We start from the raw sequence: 15941 nt of genomic DNA, 5'->3' as shown, positions 1-15941 counted from the left end.
GACATCTGAAACTTTTTTTTCCCCTACACTCGTATTGCGTTAGAATGGTTGAATATGGCACATTTAAACAGCTTAAGGAACTGGATGAAGGATTAGTTGTGTGTTCCCAAGTAAGCATCTTCCTGAAACCATTGAACCACACAGTCGCAAGTTTCTAATCCTCATACTAATATCATGGAATGCAAATAAGTCTTGTTCACTGTCAAACTGTGTGTGTTCTCAGGTGGTACTGGAGTGTGTTCTGCAGAGAGACCTGATATACAACAAGGTTAACCCCATCTTCCACCACTGGAGGATCAATGACAAGAAGTTTGGACTGACGTTCCAGAGCCCAGCCGATGCCCGCGCCTTTGACCGGGGTGTACGCCGGGCCATTGAGGACATAAACCAAGGTGTGTGTGTGTGTATCGTGCTGTCTGCGTCTGTCTTTGGGTTTTAGGGCAAGTTAAACCAGTTAAGTCGGTAAAACTTTAGCGGCAAAGTCCATCAACCCAAATTGGCTAGTCATTTTATTTTTCAGTATTAAAAAATCTGCAACCCACAGAATTTTTTACTTCTCACCCTATCAATTAATCATCAGATATGTTTTTGAACGCCCTAAAACTTTGCACCACACTCCCGCGTTTGTATTGGAAGCCATTCAGTGCATGTGAAATAAGTTGGGTGACTGCCTATAAATGTGGTATGAATGGTGGGCACAGCCTGTAATTTCTGCTTATTTATTTTCGCTCTGTAATGGCTGACCTAGCCTCTGTTCTAGGAGAGATGGGTTGCGTTGATTAGCCTCTATGACTCCACCACCACCGCTACCTGCTCACTGAACCCAAGCATGACCCCTCCTGTGTTATCTTATCAATCCCAGCTGCACAGATAATCTTGCCACTTCCTGTAGAGGCTGGCTGTGCAACGCTTTGCCCAGAGAGTGGGTTTTTTAGGGCTGGAGATGATGGGAAGGAGGAAAAAAGAGGAGAAACTCTTGGATCGGGTGGCAGCCTGAGATAGGGCTGAACTTTAGTCAGAAGAAATTTGACTAGATTGGATTTTTGTCCTTTTCAGGGTAAAAGTAAGTACATTTTGGGACTGGCAAGACTAGACAGAAAGGGTTTGGTCTGGCACTGTACTGTGGCATATACTCTTTTTTTTTTTTTTTTTAAACTAGATATTACTTTTGTGTGGAGTTGAATTGGCAGCTTTGGGTCCTGATAAGCTATAATTTTCTGTACAGAGCCAGAGGTTGCAAAGTCATCCAATTAGTAGGAGAGTTGCCAACTCAGCAATCTGCCACCAGACCCCATGTTACACAAGAGGCGAGCTGGCTGGCTTGGGAGCTATAATCTCTTTTACTCTCTAGGCCTGGGAACCCTGGGGAGCATAGAGGAGGTGCAGCAGAATGTATAAAGGCTTATCGCTGCTGGGCATCAGTCGCTTCTTACCCACAAACGTTTATCTGAGATTTGAACTTCCTGGGCACGAGTCCACGCCATGTCTAGGTAAAAGGTTCATTTTACTGCAGGACTAACTTCATATATTTTATATACATGGGGCAAGCGAAGAAAGGCAAATTGTCCTACTATAAAGATAACAATGTTCCCACAGAGCTGTATTGAAGGTCATTCATCAGATTGATTGTTTGATTGGAGCTAGCTGGGTGGGCATATTCACCAGTTTAGTTGGAGGATTGTTCAGCAGCTGTTTTTAGATAATTACTTAAATCATTTATAAGTAAAATTACTTTGTACGGTCTCTCAGATGGATATATTTGTCAGTTTCTCAAACATGTATGATGGTGGACAAACTAGTTTTGGGAAACAACATGGTAAAGATGTTGCCTTTTCACATTACGGAGAAATTGAGAAAATAATCACAGTCGTATTGTAATTACGTTTACTATTGGAGACAGTAAACTGACAGAGCCGGGATCCTTTATAACAGAAGGTTGAACATCTTTGGCAGCAGGGCAGTGCGATGATGCACGCTCTCCTCAACTCGCAGAGAAGGCGACGCAGCTTTGATCTGCTAATAAATACTTCAGCTCTTTCCTGTGAATGTCAGCCACAGCAGGTTATAGTGGGTTTTGACTCCCCAGTGCCTGAATTTTCTCTCAGTTTCCCCTGTTGTCCTTGCCTTCGTCCGCTTGGCATCCTCTGTATTCTGCCAGTGTTGTGTAATGCCTCCCCTCAGCACAGGCAGGCAAGTTCTTCTGTATTCCTGTTGCATCGCTGTGCTGCTGGACTGCTGTGTGAATGTGTGTGGGGGGGGGGGGGCGAGAGAGAGAATATGTTTTTGCCCGTGCGCGCACGTGTGCATATCAGTCTTGCAGTCCTCTGTTGCCATGGTAACGCGGGCACATGGCTCAGGCAGCTCCGCTGCTAGCTCCACTGCTAGAGCCGTGCTGCAGGAGGCCTCTTTCTCTTGGTACTGGAGAAATGCATACACACACACACACACACACACACCTTTCTCCCTGTGATTCAGAGACGCACTGACTGACTGTCTCTATCACAAGCCCAGTGAATTCTTCTGTCCTCACTGTGACAAAGATGGCATTAGCATGTAGTGCTGTCTTCTCTCTCTGAATACAGACAAGATGGCACAGCGCTTCAAAAGGATCTGCTTCGTGCCCCAAGAAGAAACAATTTCCCCCCACGTCCTAGTGGAAGCCCTTTTATCCAAAACGTGTCTAAATCATTCCTTCAATCGTTGTCTCTTCTATTTAGTTTGTCTTTAAAGAAAATTAATTGAATATAAAAACATATACCAAAGTAATGAGTGTCAATCATGTCTTAAAACCCATAGAAGTGTTTTGTCAGTCAAGCTCTCTTCACATAATTATTATTACTTACATTTTAAAGTGCATGTAAACACCTCAGCCTGATCATAATTGTACAGAATCAAGATCCTTTGAACCGGACTAACACACAAAGAATGCGGCTGCAGCTCTTTAGCCTCAACATGGAAGTGCTCAGCTAGACTCAAATGGGCCCGGACGCTCCGCGCAAAGTTCCAAAGTACTCGAAGGGTCCGTCTTTTTGAAAAAAGCAGTTAAACATATTTGTGTATTAAAACCGAATTCTCAAGAAAGCAGCTCTCATTCAAATATTTTTCGGATTCTTTTACGGGACAGCTAAGCACATCGGACATTGTGATTAAAAATCAGCCCACGCAGGCGTTGTTATCAATATGTGGTTTCTTAAAGCATTTCCAGACTCACGCTCTGCTCAAATAAAATCCTGATTTTTATGACCGCAGCATTCCCAGCCAAACTCATCATTCTAGGGACCTAAAGACAAAAGCTGTTCCTACATGTACGATGATCTCCCGCAGAGACGGTTAGAAGCAGCAGAATGTCTTCTGCGTTTTGTCACACAGTCCAAAGAGTCGCGGCGTCAGACACACTTCAGCCAATAACTCAATTCTGCTGCTGTGTATTTATACTCTTACGAGGACGAGGTGGTCCAGTCAAATGGCCAAGTCAAGCTGTAACAGTGGTTCTCGTTTCTTCTTCTTTTGCATTGTTTTGGGCTATTTGGGTTGCAACTTTTAGGCAGATGGCGTTTAGATAAAACAGCAGTGGGGTTAAATCACCATCACACACACACATGCACACTTCATCAGCAGATTGTGGACGTCTTATAATGTCTGTTGTAGTTGTGTAGAGACATTGACATATTAACTTTAGCCTTTGTCTGCCTTTTACCTTAAAATGTCAAAACAAATGACACAAGAAATGATTGTTCCTTGTTGGTCATTTTAAAGGTATCTCCAAAAGGCAGCTTACAGAATAAAAGATTAAGTGATCTAGTTCATCTTCATCTACTTCTGGCATCCCTCTACAGAGATATATTGATTGCAGCATTTTTTGGGAGGAGAAGGACTGACTTTAAAGGCTGCATTTGTAGGCAGTAATCACTAATATTCTACACAATGTGCCTTTTAACCGTGTTTGATCATAATTATGTCAGCTGCTGCTTATCCCATTGTACATACATCACTGTTTCCTGTTAACTGAAGCTAGCTAAAACTATAATACTAGTCCAAAACAGTCTTATGGCTTTGCTTTACTGTTGAGTGTGTGTGTAGGAATATAACTTTTTGTATCTGTGTCTACAACCCCCACCCACCGAAGCATTTTTATTCCTAATCGCAAAAAGCCGCCACATGCTGAGCTTGATATCTGAAACCTGAGATTCCGACTCCAGCGTAAGCAAGGGAAGTGTTTTGGATGTGGAAATGGCACATGGCATTTTAACCGAGGTCGGAGTTGCATTATTCCAGCCGTGCATATTAGATTAACTTCTGTGTGCCCCACTAATACAAAACAGCTTTCATTTCCCCATTAGGTGACAGGCAGAGAAAAGCAAAAACCTTGACCTATTCTGGCCTTACAAGAATCACCCATGTAAATATCAAACATTCTTAGCAGGGGAGATGTCATCTGTCGACAGTGAAATGGTAGTGAAACAGTTTTCCTGAGAAATGTAGCTAAATGTTTTCCAAATATATTAGTACAAGGAAGTGGATGACTGTTGTGGACCAAGTCTGGTATAGGTTTCACTGAGTTTCCCCTGGAGGTAAAGTTCCCTTCTATGCCACTCACACGGTGCTATACTGTATGTAGATGTTGTATGTAATGTAATGCACTGAACTCCGTGAGCCCACTTGGTTTAAATTGGTAAAATGATCTAACTTTTCTTTCTTGTACTCTTCTTATCTTCTAGGGTGCCGTCCGTTCGGGGAAGGAGATATTCCTGAGGAAGGACTACCGGTGAGTGAGATCAAGGTTGAATTTTCTGGGTAACAGATTTAGTCTGTCTGTGTGTGTGTGTACAACGACAGGTTTGTCTTGCTGCCCCCCCCACACACACACACACACACACACACACACACACTTTTCAACAGACAGCAGGTCATAGCTGGAGCCTGAGCGATGTGTTTAAGGCCTGATATGTCCCAGCCAGGTGCTTACACCTGCCTTTATCTCCTAACTGTTGTTCTTGGAGACTTACTGGTGTTTAACCAAGGCAGTCAGACCCTGAAGTAAAGATGGGTGTTGGCCAGCGCATGTGTTCACAGTGCGATCATAATTGCCTCTGTCAATTGAGCTCTCCACAAAAGGCCGTGTGACAACGTTTGCACTTTAAAGCGGCACCAGTTACTCCTGGTGCACTCATACATGTTTTGAGAGTTTAAGCATCTCTCAGATGTGTGCATCTGGGCTTTCTCATTTACTTCTTTCGTTTCATGTCACACTGGACTGTCTCCTTAACGCTGACAAACAGGGTTGGGGGTTGGTTTGTCACACAATCTGTTGCAGTTCCTCTTTATCTTTGATGTTTCTTTATTGCTCTGACTGACCCCTCCCTGATTATATTATGTTAAACTTTTGCACAGTACAGCACATGTATAGTGCACCTTAACTGTGCTCGGCATCTGTCATGTTGCAAAATATTGACTGTCGATATTAATGGCGTGTTCTCTTCAGCAAAGGAAGGCAGCAGGTATACAGTTCAGGCCAACACACCCACGTTAATTTGTTTAAGATATCAGGACTGTTAGCGGAAAGTCAGTCACCTGTTCTACTTAGGATTGTAAAGTAGGTGAGAAGGTACATTAGAGGAAGGAAGGGCAGTTCTTGTAATGCACACTTGGTGACACAAAATGTAGAAATGCACTGCTGCAAAGGTCCCGCAATAAATGACACTTTTTTGAAACTTGAAAACTGATGATGCTTTGTCATCGTGTAACACAGATACGATCATTTTGATTCTATCTGGTTTGTACAAAAGTACGGCCTGTACAACAGAGCTGATCCAACATGCAAGCGACTAAAATAGTAACATTAAAACTACATTAAAAGGCAGTTTTACTGCATCGCCTTCTTTTTTGTCTTTATTGAAATTGGCCCACCAGTTCAACAAGCTCTCCTTAATAGTTTATTTAAATGATCACACAGTACCTCCCCATGATTTTTTGACGCTTGTCATTTGTTCTGACCTGCTGACACCTTTTTATAATGTGAACGATAAGAGTAGCGAAGGAGAGAGGGCCACTGTTCTTGTGGCAAAGTTCCTCTTTAAGGAATCAGCCCGAACATACAAGAAATCCAATGGCACCACTGTTGCTAGGCAGCAAGGGGGTGCAATCTAGAGAGTGGTAGAAGGGGGGTGTTCACGGGGTTCAGTGAGCCTCTTAGGGTGTCACCATGGTGATTTGGCATCCGAATGTTGCGGTCGGAGACCTGGGCCACAGAGAAAGAGAAGTGAACCAGAGGCAAGTGCTGCAGCCAGAAACCAGCAAATACCACCACACATTAAGTTTGACATTGGCCTATGAAGTTGCACCTCTGAATACAAAGATATAGAAAAATGCTATGATCAGACCTTTGCTTTTGTTATTGGTGAGCTATTTTAGAAGCGGCAGATATTTGTGGAGTAGCTCTGGCCTTGCAGAAACGCAGCATTGTTTCATCACTATGTGAGGTCACCGTCAAGCCTTGTTTAATTTCTTGATTAGACTCAGCCATCTCTAAAGATGGGTTGGTTTCATAATAACTTTGCATTGTTCCAAACTTTTGACTAGTGTATCTATAATGAGGTTTGTGTGTGTGTGTGTGTGTGTGTGTGTGTAACCAGCATTGAGGATGGTCTCCTCCACCCACATCCTGCCCACTGAGGCAGAGCACCCACATGTATGCCCTTCACAGGCTTACCACAGTCTTCCTCTCACTCCCAACACGCATAGACCCACATACAGTTTGCACATGCAACATATTTTGCCCATAAAGTGGTTGCACAACACCCGACTCAGCTGTGATGACCTATTGCCATGAATTATGCCCTACCACTGCAGTCCTTCCACCAGCACAAAGTAAAGTGTGTTCTTCTTCTTTTTTTTTTCCTTTTTCCGAAGCCACAGGAAAACATCCGCATCTAATTTAGCGCTGGCAGGAAGTTTTTTCTTATCAGTTTTGTACACATACAGTTTGTTGGTCAGTTGACTTTTACCGCCTCCGTCACAGAGCAAACGCTCCGATTTCCTCAGTATGTTGATCTCTGTCGTGCCGGTAGAAAGCAGAGTGGCTAAAAGTCATAGTTTGACTGTTTTGGAAATATGTGAATGAATCCTTTAGCTGAGATTTGGGCAAGAGTATTGATGGAGAATAGCATCTCGACAGTCACCGGTTTGTTAGCTTAGTTTAGCATAAAAAGCCAGTCTCTGTCTTCCTCAATCTTGACATTTAGTAACCTAATATACTTTTAGCTCTAGCTTTGACATGTGAACATGAAAGGTGTAGTTATCTTTAGTTACACTTTGCACATCTGCAATCGTCTGGTGCTGTCTAAGTGGTGTAAATGTTAGGAACGCTGTCCTTCAAACTGATGCTTAACAACAACTGATTAAGAATACAAACTTGCCCCCACCAAAAAAGAAAAAAAGATTGTGTCATGACTCATGATACGATTCATGGCTCTTTTTTCACCCTCCCCTTTTTTTCTTATTGATTTTTGGAACTTTTTTTTTTTTTTTTAAATGTAAAGAAACTACATGCATACTTTACTTGGACTCGTAAGATGCAGCCTCACTGTCGCCCTTGCTCTGTCTTTCTAGTTTGCCAGTTTATTAACAACGTTGCAAACATCAGTCTGTGCCAAGCAACCATTTTTAACAGGATTTTATAAATAGGTGCTGGGATGTTAAACACGGAAGGAAGTTTCAAATGGTGCTTGTGAATGCCTTGCGCTGCTACACATTCTGTGTTCAGCGCCAAGTGGTTAATATTGAAAAATTAGGGGGAGCAAAATTGACAAATGATAACTTTATGGGCTTTCACTGGTCCTTTGACTTCACAGCCTCACCAAAGCTCTGTTTCCGTTTGTTCTTCCTTGGATTAACAGGATTTCTTTTCCCAAATGTTGACCAAAATCCCACTCTTAGCCCCTTGACATGAAGAGCTCCTGTTTCTAACCCAACAAGGGGCTGGTGCTGCCTTCAAACTAGTTTTCGGGACTAAAAACTGGTTCTGCAGCTGTCGAAATGCAAAGAAGCGGTTTGAGATGAAGCACGGGCTGTGAACCAGCATTGGAAATGCGGCAGTGGAATGGGGGTGCCTGCAAATGCAGAGAGCTAGTGCTGCTAGTGCTTGTAGCCTGAACCAAGTCTTCCCTGTCCTGAACCCCAGTGCCTTTGAGGGTGGAAGTGCATGTATCCCTGATGTTGGTGCGGAGCCACGTTGCCCCTGGCTCCCTCCACCTCCTCTCCCTTCGTCTCCTCCTTCACCCAGCCACATCTCTAGGGTCAGATCAGCTCCAGATTGGCCCCCACGCATGCCTTTGAATGGTGGGGCTTAGGCAAGCGCTTTAAAAGGAAGCCCAAGTCTGTTTCCCATTTCACCAGGCCCCCCCCCCCCCCCGTACACACCACCTCTCCACCCCTCACTCCTTTCCCTCTTTCTCTCACATACACACACAGCTGTCATCTGGCTTTTTAAGTTCTATGCTGCATTTCTCCAGCTGGAGCTAGTTTATGACATTCCCTCGGCAGACTCTTGGCCTCTTGTGCTCTCTGTGTTTCTTCCTTTCTCCAGCTCTCGCGCACAGACGCTCACATGAGTACAACACAATCTCATTTTTTCCTGTTCTGTTCTTTCTCTTCTCTCTCCCTCCACTGTCTCTTGTTCCTCACATTCCCTTGCAGACGCTGTGGATGTGTGTGCTACTCCGGTCGGTATGTTTGGAGGCGAAAAAAGAGCAAAGTCACACACATACACACACCATGTGTTAGCCGTCTGGGGAGAGGGGGGTTGCAAGTGGAGGAGAGTGAGGGGAAAAAGAAGAGAAAGAGAGGGGGGAAAAAAAAGAAATCAAAGGAAGCATCTCTTAGCAACCACAGGACAGTAATTACTGTAGCAGCAGCTGGGAGCAAACCAGATTTCCGCTGTGCGTTAAAGCACTGGCGTGGGCTACTTTACACACGGCACTGACTAACCAGAGCCAGCAGCCTCCTCCACACGCAGAGAGGAGAGAGGGAGTGAGGGTGGGAGAAGGAGAAGAGAGGAGGACTAACCCTGCATTGATGAGGTCGGGAGGTGTGTGGGAAAAGAGGGACAGCTAGCCTGTGTGTTCTGTGGTTGCATATGGTTGGATCGAAGTTGTCTGAGGATACCTCGGTATGTTTTCATGTTCGGCTCAAGAACTAACTGGAAGTTGCAAAGAAGGTTGCTCAGAATATTACAAGGTTCCTCTGATAATAGCTGACTATCCACCCCCTTATCTCTAATCACCGTTACACGCTTGGTCATGAAATCGCCTTCGCTTTTGTACTGAAGTATTGAGCAAGTTTGTTTTGTTTTTTCCTGATCTAAAGGAAAAATTTTTTCTATATTTGAATCCATCTGCAACATTTATAACACCGTATTTATAGACATCTCATCCTGGTTAATTTCAACAGTGAGCTTTCCTCTTGCAGGCATGAGATTAATTGGCATGAGGTGGAGTGAATATTTCCTTTCATTTCTCACTTGTCACATTTTTTTAAGAGCCTTTTTTGTTTGTTTGTGGGAACACATGCAAGCCTGATGGGAACTCTGAGTTCTTAACAGAAGGGCCTTGAGTCATCACCACACAACACAGTCATTTGGGGAAGCGTGGGTGCAGGATGCCCCCTGGTGGTTAAAGTGGAACACACTAACACGCTCGCTCGCAACCTGAAAGCTGTGGTCGGGAAAACTGAATCGATCGATCATTTATACATGTGAATTGGTAACCTATAATAGAATATAACAATGAAAAATGTTTAGGCCTCCTGTGCTTGTTTGATTTTTATGCTTTCTTTATAATTATGAGGGCCCAGACTTTTCAGACATCCTAAATCCTTAGCTCTGCCCTCACGCACTTCCTCAGAAAGGTCATCACAGTGTTGTGCCGACACAGACGACAACTTAAATGTTATGCTATAAAAATGCACTGATCTAACACAAACCTATATCAAGCGTACAAAGGAAAGTTGAGATGTATTTGTGTTTTCTTTAAAAAATCACCACAGCTGTTTTCTACATTGAACCGATTCTGTATGTGTCCAGGTGTGCGATGAGCCTCCCTCGATCTGCACCCCAATAAAAGAGCCCTTCTCTCCTCTGAACAATGTTCTCTCCACCGGGTCATTCAGGGGCTACTACGTCCACCCTCAGCCCTTCGACGACAACCGCCGCTACCTGCCTCCACAGGTGTGCCTCTGATATAACTTGCGTAACTAACTGCTGTGATTACATTCTCGATTGGAATAACCGCTGAATTGATTATTGCTTTTTTATGTCGAGCAATCCAACTAAGTTTGTCCTCTTTCCCTTTACAAGTCGACTCGCCGTGTCAGCTTTCGCATGGACGAAGAGGAGATTGTTCGCATTAACCCGCGCAAAGACGTGCTCATCCGAGGCTACGAGGACTACCGCCACCCTGTCATGGGCAGACGTGATGCCGAGCGTGAGGAACTGGACTTCCCCACCTCCTTTCACAAACTGGACAGTAAGAAGGGCGAGTACCTCTTCCCTGATGGTCCCGGAGTGGACTCCCACTCTGGCCCTGGTATGGGCATAGGAACAGGTATGGGCCTGGGTCTGGGCAAGGACACAGCCATTAAGACTCAGCCGTCTCCCCTGCTGAAGTCAAAGAAGGGCCGTCGGCGAAGAGAAGACGGCGAGCGTTCGCGCTGCATTTACTGTCGAGAGATGTTCAACCACGAAGACAACTGGCGGGGGCAGTGCCAAGATGCCCCCGACCCAATCAAGCAGTGCATCTACAAAGTCAGCTGCATGCTGTGTGCGGAGAGCATGCTGTATCACTGTATGTCCGACTCAGAGGGTGACTTTTCAGACCCCTGCTCATGTGACACATCTGACGAGCAGTTCTGTCTGCGCTGGCTTGCCCTGGTGGCGCTGTCCTTCATCGCGCCCTGCATGTGCTGCTACCTGCCTCTGCGCGCCTGCCACCACTGTGGCGAGGCCTGCCGCTGCTGCGGAGGCAAGCACAAGGCCGCAGGGTGACCCGACGCCGGACACTGGGACACCCTCAAAGCTAGCTAACAAAGGCAGTGGATAAAAGCGGAAAATTAATAGCCGGCATCCTTTTTTCATTCCCCTCTCAGACAGGGTGATAAGTTGTTGATCCCCAGCTCTGAGGGCTTTTGGAGATTTCAGTTTGTGTTTGTCGCCGACAAGCAGCAGTGGAGGACAAACCATATGTTTTGTGGGGGCTCTGAGCATCAAGCTAAGTGCAGGAGCTTAATATGATAAGAAGGCGGAGACATCATGAATAACAGACTTGGGAGATGTTACTACACGCATCTGTACACACACACACACACACACACACACACACACACAACTCTCATATATTCACTCCCATACATTGACAAAGCCAGGCCACAAATATCAGAAGTCTACTGCAAGTAATGTGTAACTTTATGAAGGAAAAATGTCTTTTTGTACAGACGGCAGACAACTTAATGACAAAGAAGAAAACAAAACTATTCCGCGTTGAAGAGGAAAGTACTTGCTGTTTGAGTCTGCTAAAAGGGATATGTTGTTGCTTCTTTGTATATTTGCAGTTGGGTAACAGTGGCCTTTCCGTCATGGCTTAAGCATTTGCTAACAGTGTAATTACTAGACAGAGAAAAAGTGCACTAAATTGCCCCCCCCCCCCCCTCCTCAAGTAAAGGTTACCTTGCCAGACTCTCGTGGTATATTATCTGTCATTTTTAGTGTATTTTTGACATTCGAGCGATGTTGCTGCGGTGGATATAAGGGCCAAATCATTTTTTTATTCGTTTAAAAAAAGAAAGAAAAAGAGAAAGAAAAAGCTAATATTCACAGCTTGTTTTTTGAAGGTACACTTGGCATAGAAATTTACATTTAAATTGTGTTCACATCTTCTTTTCTGAGGTGGCCGTTTGATTGCATTCCAAAACAAAGGGATCGATTCCATGATCAGAAGGGAAAAAATGGTAACGAAGTCACCATGTTAGTTTCCCCAGTTTCCTCCTCAGGAAAGTCGCATATGAAAACCTCTTCACCCATTTACTTTGAAAGCAACACATTACAGTTTCATTAACATCAACAAAATGTTGCAGCCCTCTTATTTACTGCCGTAGTGAAATTGATGGTTTGGTTTATTTTATTTTTCTAATTATTTTTTTTGTTTTCCTGCTCATTTTTGTAATTAGTTTCGAATCAAAGGTCGAAAATGTTGCTCAACCAGCAAGTTTTGCTTTGGTGAAGCAAGGGGTTACAGCGCTCCTTGGTTAAATGATGAGGCACTTAAATTAGGATATTCTTTGATTGAGAAACCTTCTAATTACAGAATTAGTCTGTAGATGAATTTAACAAATTCAACACTCAGTTCAGATCGGGGGAAACCCGTCCTTAAAGCGCTGCTCTCCAAGCTTTGGTTGCTGCACCCTCTCCAAATTTCCATGTTTGTCTTCTGACTCACTCCCCCCTCCCCCAGTGTTTATTGTCCCTGCATATACTGTGTAAATGTAGTATTACATTGTTTCTCTAAAAGCGCATCCACTCCTCCTTTCTTGTGTCTTCATTTAACAGGCCCTGAATGAATGAGTGTTTTGTTTTTGTTTTCCGAACGCTGAGTAGTATCTTAGCTACTAAAAACATGTTATACATGTGTATGGGTGCATGTGTGCATACATCTCCATGTCCGCAGTTGGGTTTTGTGCCGTAATGTCACCGCTGACGATGCGATTAAGGCTTCGACTCTGAGCTTCAAAGCACGTTTGTCTACGGGATTTAAAGTGAACAAAGAAACGTTACCACCTGGATGAGATTGATGCCGCCCTCATTCCTCTGTGTCGTTTGATTGGCATCAAGGCAGACGTAATACAGGTGGAAGCAGCTTTCCTGGTTCTGTTTGAATGTTAGAGTGCAACTTCAGTTTCACTAAAGTCAATTAATAAGGATGTAGTCCTTTTTTTAAATAATCCGTTAAGAAATATATAACAACATCTGTGGTTTTACAAGGGTGTATGTATGGGACTACTTCTGGTCCTGGGAAGTTCTGCTGTCATGTGAGATTGTCTACCAATCTGGAGAAGACTCCTGAAGTTGTTAAATATGCCCTAAAAATGGTCCCCAACATGTTCCCCCTGTGAAATCACAGCTTGTCGTTTTTTTTACACACAACCTTTGGACAGAGCCAGGCTCGCTGCGTCTGATGTCTGTGCTAACTTAAGCTAGCCAGCTGCTGGCACAAGGGTCCCATCAGTCGACTCGTTTAACTTGGCATTTCCCCCAAAATGTTGAACTACTCCTTTAAAATCCTCTGGTCAAACAGGGTCCAGGTACACTGTATTTCAGCTTTTTTTTTTTCTCACTCAGAATACCAAGAAAATTTGACATTGCACAACATTTAGATGAGAACAAAGTTCCTGCAGGGGGCGACACTTCAGTTGTGACGTCTGAATTGCCTCCTAAAACATCGACTCATTATAAATGAACACTAACTGTTAATACTCCAGAGTGCAACCCAATGCAGCTACAAACAGATGTGCATCTTTTCTCACCTCCAGACACTCTTACTTCTTAGAAGAAAAAAAAAACCTGTACGCTGAGGATCATCTGCTTTCCAAATTCCATGCCGACCAATGCTCCCTTTCCTTTCTATGCAAATCTTTAACGTGGGGAAACGCATTGACCTCTCTGCAGTGGCGGGACAGGACACTTTAATGCTATATAGGTAGTCGACCAACCCCTGGTACCAAACTAAAACGCCTGTAAATACGTAACACTATATTTAAGTACTGATAATAATCCCAGCTTTTTTTGGTCTTTGAAATTTTAAAGATAGAGCTGTATTTATCGTCGCTGTCAGCATATACTGTAGCTTCTAATGACAGCATTTTGTACATAGGTCACCTTTTAGTATTATTTCACATTGAAAAGTAGAGGGCTTTGTGGTGGATAATGACTATTGAGCTTCAAATAGAGTCTCTCTCTAGTTTTGTACGGTAGAAAGGAGGATAGTTCTAACACGGTACAGTAGTGGCAGTCCACTTGTTTCTAAAGTTTGATATATAAATATATATATATATATATATACATATAAAGCTGCTAGATACAATCACTAATTTTATTGTGTTGACAGAGAAAATCAGCTATGAACGACTGTTAAAAACCTAATTCTCCCGACAGCATATAACAGCGCTCATTTGCTTATTTTGAAGCGTTTTGATTGCTCTGCCATGACACTTGTGCATGTGAGTGGGTGCGCCGGTGTCACTGCATGTATGTGCGTTCCCGTGTGGCCCCTTCCCTTCCCCGAGTGTGTGTGTGTGTGTGTGTGTGTGTGTCTGTCTGTGTGCGTGTGTGTGTGTGTGTGTGTGCACCGTGTGCGTGCGGGGGGTTGGTGTGTAACCAGACGTTTGGTCGCTTGTCATTTTTCTCCCATTGTGCTCGGATCGCCCCGTGTTTCTCGCGAGCTGAACCGGGAGCTCGGCGAAAAACCGGATTAAAACTTGCTGGCTGAGAAGCAAAAATAAAGGATGTGCATTTATACAAAAGTGTAGAGAATCCTGAAATAACACTTCTCATTCTGCATTAACCAGCGCAGTGCAACTTCCTGTCATGTACTGTATTATATATGCAACATGTGTCTGCCCGCTTTAATATATATATTTTTTGACCTGCATTATATAAGACTTCAGTTTTAACCACTTTGCTGCTAGTCTTTTATCCTCTTTCGATCTTGGAAATTGTGCATATCTTTGGGAATGCATACAAGTGTACATTCTTGACATTGTGTAGATTTTTAAAAAAAAGCAAGAAGCTATATAAACCTGTTTCTCTTCAGTGTATTGTTTTTTTTTGTTTTTGTTTTTTTTAAAGGTTGCTTTTCACAGCAGTTGAGTGGTTATATTTCAATTCTCCGATGCTTTGGTGCACTGATGATACTACGTGTAAGCTTTTTTTTTTTTTTTTTTTTTCTCTTACAGCGCTTGATGTAACATTTATGTGATTAGTTCTAAATAGTGGAAGACATTTGTGTTTTGAAACTTGCAGTATAAATGGTACTACTCTTAACTATTCTGTAAACACTGCCTGTTTTCTTTCTTCTCGCACTCTCTTTGTGCAGATTTCCTTTTCCTGTGCATCTGTTTTTCCTTTGAGTTTTTCTTAGTGCCATCGGCTTTCACATCCTGACAACCTCAAAAAAGTGCCTCACGTCCATCCTAGTCTCCATCACACAATCTAACATCTCTCGTTCTGGTTTCATTGGTTTCTACGCATCTAGGTATTTCGAGAATACCAAGTATCTGATGTAAAATTTATAGTACCAATAACTCATGTCATAGTTGTATTTTCCTTATACAGATGTAGCTTGTTACTTTTCATAAATATATAATGTAAATATGCATACATATGTTTGTAACTGTTTTTATGTTACATCATACACTTGTAATTTGACATATCAAATAACATTATCATAATAAAATGGTGAGTTTTAATCTTTTGTCGTTTAGACTTCATGGTTACTTTGCAGCGATCCGCAGAGGTGGCCGACACCGCCAAACTGGCTCAGAGGTGCTCAGACTCAGACTGCCTTAATGTACATGGATGACAATATTCTAGCCTTGATCTAAATAAAACAGTGTTTTATGGTTTTTATGTGATATATTCCATTCATATTTCCATTTTACATGTTACTGAAAACAGTCTGAATGACGACTCATGCCTACATCTACATATTTGCACTCATCCAAACTTGTCTTTATTATGTCCATATCCCTCGAAACAATAGAGCATAGTATTCCTATTCAGGTGTAAACATGTCTGCTTAATGTGAATAAGATCAGCATACAGCTTATTTTGATTACTGCTTACTCCAAATATGACATTATCCTGTTATGGTAATGAGAAAAGGGCTGTTTATTTGGCA

The 15941-nt window shown here is 43.1% G+C and overlaps 1 protein-coding gene across 1 annotated transcript in view; it reads left to right on the top strand.

Moving 5' to 3' along the window:
* Positions 1-15510, top strand: part of spred1 (sprouty related EVH1 domain containing 1) — a 34856-nt gene extending 19346 nt beyond the window's left edge. The window contains exons 3-6 of the mRNA XM_075447691.1: positions 224-392; positions 4719-4765; positions 10079-10222; positions 10352-15510. Of these exons, the coding sequence (XP_075303806.1) occupies positions 224-392; positions 4719-4765; positions 10079-10222; positions 10352-11038 (1047 nt within the window). The 3' untranslated portion in view covers positions 11039-15510. The remainder of the gene's footprint in view (positions 1-223; positions 393-4718; positions 4766-10078; positions 10223-10351) is intronic.
* Positions 15511-15941: the final 431 nt, after the last annotated feature.

This window comes from Odontesthes bonariensis, chromosome 17 (genome assembly GCF_027942865.1).
Source record: "Odontesthes bonariensis isolate fOdoBon6 chromosome 17, fOdoBon6.hap1, whole genome shotgun sequence".
In the NCBI taxonomy this organism is placed as follows: domain Eukaryota; kingdom Metazoa; phylum Chordata; class Actinopteri; order Atheriniformes; family Atherinopsidae; genus Odontesthes; species Odontesthes bonariensis.
The sequence above is the reverse complement of the archived record's forward strand: the minus strand, read 5'-3'. Positions and strand labels throughout refer to the sequence as shown.